General features: G+C 48.3%; 1 protein-coding gene across 11 annotated transcripts in view; it reads left to right on the top strand.

Moving 5' to 3' along the window:
* The first annotated feature begins 2,588 nt into the window (after window positions 1-2,588).
* The window catches only part of LOC136004297 (zinc finger CCCH domain-containing protein 18-like), an 83,099-nt gene continuing 78,519 nt past the window's right edge, over window positions 2,589-7,168 (top strand). For 5 of the 11 annotated variants that reach the window (XM_065660657.1, XM_065660654.1, XM_065660653.1 and 2 more), the window contains exons 1-4: window positions 2,701-2,793; window positions 3,349-3,432; window positions 3,557-3,629; window positions 6,047-6,111. In XM_065660657.1, coding sequence (XP_065516729.1) covers window positions 6,054-6,111 — 58 coding nt within the window. In that variant the 5' untranslated portion in view covers window positions 2,701-2,793; window positions 3,349-3,432; window positions 3,557-3,629; window positions 6,047-6,053. Of the gene's footprint in view, window positions 2,794-3,348; window positions 3,433-3,556; window positions 3,630-6,046; window positions 6,112-7,168 lie in introns of all 11 variants that reach the window. The other 6 variants (XM_065660651.1, XM_065660656.1, XM_065660650.1 and 3 more) reach the window with 6 other exon arrangements.

Here is a 7,168-nt window from a genome sequence, read left to right as displayed (position 1 = left end):
CTTTGCCAGCTATCAGAAACTTGCAGATACGATTGGTTTCTGCTAATTTGTGATTACTGGGACTTCCAACTGTGCCAAAGGTGAAAAGTGCACCCTGAGAAAGACTGCTTACTTCATCTTGAAGACCCCTGCCCACATGAGGAAGACTACTTACTTTATCTTGAAGACCCCTTCCTACGACCATCGGATGGCAGTGCGCAAGCGCCAAAAGGGAGGAGACTTATGATGATGAGGGGGTCATTAAGAGCAGCCAACATAGTTTTACCAAGGGGAAGTCATGTTTGACCAACCTTATAGCCTTCTATGAGGAAGTAACTAGGTGGATGGATGATGGTAGAGCAGTGGATGTGGTTTTTCTTGATTTCAGTAGGGCATTTGATACTGTCTCCCACAGCATCGTCATAGATAAGCTAAGGAAGTGTGAGCTTGATGATCAGGTAGTGAGGTGGCTCAAGAGCTGGTTGAAGGGAAGAAGGCAGAGAGTTGTGGTCAATGGGGCAGAATCTAGCTGGAGGTCTGTGACTAGTGGGGTACCTAAGGGGTCGGTGCTGGGACCAGTGCTGTTTAATATTTTCATCAACGACCTGGATGAGGGAACTGAGTGTACCCTCAGCAAGTTTGCTGATGATACTAAACTGGGAGGAGTGGCTGACACACCAGAAGGCTGTGCTGCCATTCAGCGAGACCTGGATAGGCTGGAGAGTTGGGCGGGGAGAAACTTGATGAAATTCAACAAGGGCAAGTGTAGAGTCTTGCATCTGGGGAAGAACAACCCCATGTACCAGTACAGGTTGGGGGTTGACCTGCTGGATAGTAGTGAAGGGGAAAGGGGCCTGGGGGTCCTGGTGGATAGGAGGATGACCATGAGCCAGCAATGTGCCCTTGTGGCCAAAAAGGCCAATGGCATCCTAGGGTGTATTAGAAAGGGTGTGGTTAATAGGTCAAGAGAGGTTCTCCTCCCCCTCTATTCTGCCTTAGTGTCGTGGTTTAAACTGATCCACACAGCTCGTCCACTCACCCCCCCCCCCCCCCCCCCCCCCGGACCCTCCCCGCTCCTGGAGGGATGGGGAGGAGAATCAAGAGAATGTAACTCCCACGGGTTGAGATAAGAACAGCCCAGTAACTAAGGTATAACACAAATCACTACTGCTACCACCAATGATAATATCGATAAGAGAAAATAACAAGAGAATGCGATACCACCGCCGAACGAGTTCGACCCCCCCGAAGAGAGACCGTGCCCTTCCGGGTAACTCCCAGTTACCTCCCTGGGCATGACGTGCTGTGGTATGGAATACCTCTTTGGCTAGTTTGGGTCAGGTGTCCTGTCTCTGCTTCCTCCCGGCCTCCCCTCGTCCCCAGCAGAGCATGAGACTCACAAAGTCCTTGGCCAGAATAAACATTACTTAACAACAATTAAAAACAATCGGTGTTATCAGCTCTCTGCCCAGGCTGGAAGTCAAAACACAGAGCTTGCACCAGTTACTAAGAAGGAGCAAAACGGCTCCTGGTAAACCCAGGACACTTGGTGAGGCCGCATCTGGAATATTGCATCCAGTTCTGGGCCCCTCAGTTCAAGAAGGACAGGGAATTGCTTTAAAGAGTCCAGCGCAGAGCCACAAAGATGATTAAGGGAGTGGAACATCTCCCTTATAAGGAGAGGCTGAGGGAGCTGGGTTTCTTTAGCTTGGAGAAGAGGAGACTGAGGGGTGACCTCATCAATGTTTACAAATATGTAAAGGGTGAGTGTCAGGATGATGGAGCTAGGTTTTTTTCAGTGATGTCCAGTGATAGGACAAGGGGCAATGGGTGTAAACTGGAGCATAGGAGGTTCCATGTGAACATCAGGAAAAACTTTTTTACTGTGAGAGTGACAGAGCACTGGAACGGGTTGCCCAGGGGGGTTGTGGAGTCTCCTGCGTTGGAGAGTTGGAGATATTCAAGTCCCGCCTGGACAAGTTCCTGTGTGATGTACTCTAGGTTACCCTGCTCTTGCAGGGGGGTTGGACTAGATGATCTTTTGAGGTCCCTTCCAACCCTTGGGATTCTGTGATTCTGTGAGTGAGTACCTAAACTAACTGTAATATCCCCCACCGCTCTCTCGGGAACCTAATGAATATGCATGTTTGTGTGTAATAAATATCTGCTTGCTTAACCCCTCAGCATGCAAGTTAGAAGGAGCGATCCCCCTTGCACCCGGTGCCATAATAAACACACCTGTTTTATAACTCTCTGAGCTGTAGAGTCTGATTCTGTACATCAGGAGTCCTGCAGGAGCAGCAGATCGGGTCATGTGCACATATACTCCTCCATGTGTGTGCATACATGTTCTTTCCCCTGTGTGCACCCCTGCATGTCCGTGCACATACTTAAACATCCCTCCCTGTGTACATATAGTGTGTGCACCCATACACATCTATGTGTGCATGTGTGTGCATCCATGCACGGCTGTGCACACGCACGTGTGCACCCCTCCCTGCATATCTGTGCTCGTCCCCTTTAAGACGCGGTCGGGCCGGATCGCCCGCGCGCGGGTTAGTGAGTGTAGATGGGCGTCTACACTCTAATACATCCCGTTCTCACATTTCCCTTCACCGCGAGGTCTGTCGTGCCTGGATGACGTCACGCTATGGCCGCTCTGCACCGCCGCGAATAGAGGTCTTATCCCATTCCGTGCTGTAGCTTCTTCCCTTCTCCCCCCGGTTCACAGTACCACCTCTCCCCCCCGGCCTGGCCCGGCCCGGCCCGGCCCGGCCAGTCCAGTCCAGTCCAGTCCAGCCCAGCCCAGCCCAGGTGAGCTATTGCTTGTAAGGCAGCTCTCGGCGGGCGCCGACTGCGGCCTAGCGCTTTTGGGGGGCGTGCCCGAGCGCCGGCGGAACCGGGACGAGCGGCCGCGGAGGGGGCCCGGTGGGGGGATGCTGGGGAGCGGGACCTGTTACCGGGAGGATGTGGAGAGGATGGGACAACCTCCGGTGGGGGTGCTGGGAACGGAGGGGTGGACCCAGCGCGGTGTGTGTGGGGGGAGATTCTGGGGGTGTTGGGATGAAGGCATGGGGTGGGGTGTGGAACTTGAGGTAGGGAGCCCTTAGTTTATGGAAGATTATGAGGTGGTTGCCTCATCTGCCCGGAGTGTGGCTTTAGTTTGTGGAGGAGACCTCAGCAAGGGAGGGAAGAAAGAAAGGGAAGGGAAAGGGAATGAAATGTTGTGGATGGGAAAGGGCAGCAGTAGCTTGGGGGGAGCTTTAGTTTGGGGTGAGTGTTATGGAAGGCGGGGGGGAGGGCAGGTTTTGGAGGAAGTACGTGGGGGGTGGGGTGGTACAGGCAGATCTGACTGTGTTCCCTCCCAAGGCAGGTGGGCACAGGGAGAGCTCCAGCAGCCTCTCTCTGGGGGGCCCAGCAGAAGGACCTCTGCCTGGCAAGAGGTCCTGTGAGGTAAGTGGGGAGAAGGGCTGGGACCCCAAAGCAGCACCAGCTGCACTTGGGGCATCTGTTCGGCCATGGGTGGATACCCAGCATCACCCATGTAACATTCATTTCTGTTGTCTACCTGGTGTAGCAGGAGCTGTGAGACACTCGCTGCCCAGAGCTGCTGTTGTCTTTCTGAGCACTCTGATACGCTGCTACTGCAGGTGACTTAAATTTACTCTATGAGTTGTCTCAGTAGGGTTGTTTCTTCTCAGAGCTGTTCTTTCAGCCTCTATGCTAACAATGTTTTCTTTTACTGCCATCAATATCTTGGCTCTTCTGAAAGAGCTGTTAACAGCACTGCTTTGGCTGTAGCAAGAGCAGCACCTCCAAGGTGTGAGTTTTTTCTCCTGGCCTTCCTAAGGTTTGCCTAGATTAAGGAAAAGGGTCGTCTAATCAAGACAACTCTTTGCAAGACTGCTGTCCTGCTGTTATGAGAGTGCAGTTAGAATCATAGAATCATAGAATAGTTAGGGTTGGAAAGGACCTCAAGATCATCTAGTTCCAACCCCCCTGCCAAGGACAGGGACAGTTAGCCTATTGAGTGTGATTAACCACAAATCCTACAGATCACCAGTATAATTATACTTGTTTTCTGTCATGGGGCTGAGCCATTGGTAATGCAAAATTAGCATTTGCCTGCAGAGAGCTGCAGGAAGAACCATGTGTGCTCCAGCAAGAGGAGGATCAGTTACACTGTAAAAACAAACTCCAGCTGCTTATGGCACTGTTTTCAGGTGCCAGTCCCAAAGTCTGCCTGACACACAGCAGTGGTTAGCATTCCAGATCGGAGCTTTCTGAGCTCTTCTTTAAAATCAGCTTGCCAAAAGCGGCTGTCACCAGGCAGTTCTCTTAAATGAATATAAAAAGGCAGCTCAGTTTTCTCTTTTAAAAGCAGCCCTGATGGCTGCTAGGTAATTGAGGTTTGCAATGTACCTTAGAAGTCAGTCCTTCCCTAAGGGTAAGTGTGCATTTGGTTCATTAATCCTGTTAACACTTGTAATTTCATTCAAAGCAAAGGATTGGGTGCTTTGCTCTTGTTCTAGGGTCTTTTCAGTTTTATATGATGCCCCTTTTCTGCATCATGAGGTGTTTTATTTCCTCTTCCTGGAAGAAGAAATTGTTGCTACTCATGTTTTTTCTACACTGTGGCTCTTGTCCTTCATTTGTTTTGCTTCTGTTTTCCAGGTCTTTGTTCCCTAAGTCTTTTTGTGATGTGTTTCTCTTCTCACCTGTCCTGTCAGCGCTATTTCCCATTCATTTTCCTCAGCTCACTCATGTCCTTCATCCTTGTGGTTGGATTTAGACTGTGCTTCAGAACTTTTCTGTTCTGTGTTAACCCCTGTTTTCCACATACCTAAATAATGGAAGTGTTTTGATTTTTGCATCAAGCTGTTTGGCTGTTAGGAAGTGGGTTTTAGCCTTTCTATCACAAAGATTTCTGTCTGAAGCAAAGAGGTGCCTTGTTTCTTTCCTTTGTGTCTGTCCCATGACCACCCCAGGAGCTGGAAGGTCTCTGCTGGAGGGGCTACAGAAGTTGGGTCTATGTGTTTTGTTTTTTTTTTTTTTTTTGTCATCTGACTGATGATTTGTAGGATGTCAAGACTGAAGCTGATGGCTCTGTCAAGCTCCAGTTTTCTGTAGGGTACTCTGTGCCTTCCTACTACTGGAGGTGCTGGAACCATCTGAGCTGTTGATTCCCATACTATTTCTAAGGTGTATTCCTTGTTCACTTGGAAAATGCTTTTTGTGGCACCGTATGACAGCTCAGCCTTGGAGGGAAGAGTTTAATGAATGGAAATAATGCTTGCCAGGAATATTTTCTCCTCGGTGGCTGTTGTAAATCCCATCTTAACTCACAGCTTTATCCTATAGATGCTGCAGTGGGTTAGAGTATGCTGCCATCCTCTCTATATTGGTTCCAGTTCATGTTCTCCCAAAACACTACCTGCAGCTTCAAGTCAGTTGTACACAAAGTTTAAGTGAAGATGCTGCTCAAACCTTTCATGAGTTCTAATTGAAAACATCATAGAGCCGTAAGAAACAGAATTTGAGCGTCCTGCCAGCAATAAGCAGTGGTGAGAGCCACAGATCAAGAATGGGTGTCAGTGGCACACTGCACTTCCTTGGAGTAGTGTCCAAGGTACACGTGTGACCACAGACTAAAACCTCTTTGGTATTTTTTTCTGTCTAGTTTTGTACCTTTTGATTTAAGAGAAAGTAGAAATTTGGCTTGGTTTTTTGAAAACAGACCTGCTACTAAGAATTCTAGTGCTCTGACTCATCTGCCTCTTGCCTTGGGCAAATCGCCTAACGCAAGTGTATCTGAAGTTGAGTTTTAAAAAGCAACTTAAGTAAAAAAGGGCTTTTTCTTTTACTGGCTTTAATGCTGTGTCAGGGTTTCTTCATCTCAATGCTGTATTTTAAGTTTAAAAGCATCTGGGACATCATTAAGCATTAGAAAAAAAATAACATGGCTGAAGCAGATGAATTTCAATTTCTGTAACACCTCCTCAGTGTACGGTGCAATTTTACCTGTGTGTGTGTGGGGAAATCTCTGTAATTTTAATTTTTTTTCCAGTAAGACTATGAGACTTAAGTGGAAACAAGATGAACACCTTCATTCTTGCATCCAAGTCCTTGCAGGTGAGGATGGCTGTGTGAATGCCTAGGTTAGAAGGAGCATCTCTGTTCCACAGTATGCAGTGAAACACTGACAAAGTAAAGTAGTTAATGCTTCATTCCCTAATTTGAAGACTTCTAGAGCTGTGAAACTTTAGCACTGCCTCCTGTTGCATATATACTGTGTAATTAAAAGCTTCCTTTTTCTGCCAGACCTGACTCTTTGTGGAACAGCTGTGCATGGGCAGGGAGAGGACAGGTTTGCAGAAGCTAATTGCTGCTGAATGTCCCCTGGGACACCAGGCTATTCTAGCCCTGTTTATCCTGCTCCTAGCTGATGCTAGACATGTCTCTTCAGAGTGCTTCCTATTGTTTCTAGATACACAGTGACCAAAGGGACAAACTTAAATTTGCAAAAGCTGCCAGGTGTTCTCAGCTGTAGTTGGGTGCAGTGGAGTTCTGCTTGGGTTGTGAAGCATGTTGTAAAGGCACTACTACTGAAAATGAGATGACAAAGCCCCAAGTCTCTTGTTCAGGGGATTTCTTCACTTTATATTTTTGGTAAACTGTCTCTAATAGCGCTGGCTCACAGCGCTGACAGGGGCTGGCTGGGGATATGAAGATCCAGAAGGAATAACTGGAGGGAAAGTCTTGCTTGACCAAACTGATAAGTGTGTGGACAGCAAGTGCTATCTGGCTCATGCCTGGGAGGATGGCATATGCTTTTACTGCAGGTGGGATGTGTCCTGGGTTCAGCTGTAGCAGTTATTTTTCTCTTTCCTAGTAGCTGGTGCAGTGCTGCACTTTTTACTTCAGTCTGAGAACAATGCTGATAACACACCAGTGTTTTTAGTTCTTGCTAAGTAATGTTTACCCTGACCAAGGACTTTTCAGTCTCTCATACTCTGCCAGTGAGGAGGGGCACAAGAAGCTGGGAGGAAACAGAGACAGGACACCTGACCCAAATTAGCCAAAGGGGTATTAAGCCCAGCTGGTAACTGAGAACCACGCAACAACTCATTCCCCCACTTCTTCCTTCCCCTCTGCTCTCAGAAGGATGGGGAGGAGAATTGAAAGAATC

The sequence above is a fragment of the Lathamus discolor genome, chromosome W (assembly GCF_037157495.1).
Source record: "Lathamus discolor isolate bLatDis1 chromosome W, bLatDis1.hap1, whole genome shotgun sequence".
Classification (NCBI taxonomy): Eukaryota; Metazoa; Chordata; class Aves; order Psittaciformes; family Psittacidae; genus Lathamus; species Lathamus discolor.
This window is presented reverse-complemented; position numbering and strand designations above follow the sequence as displayed.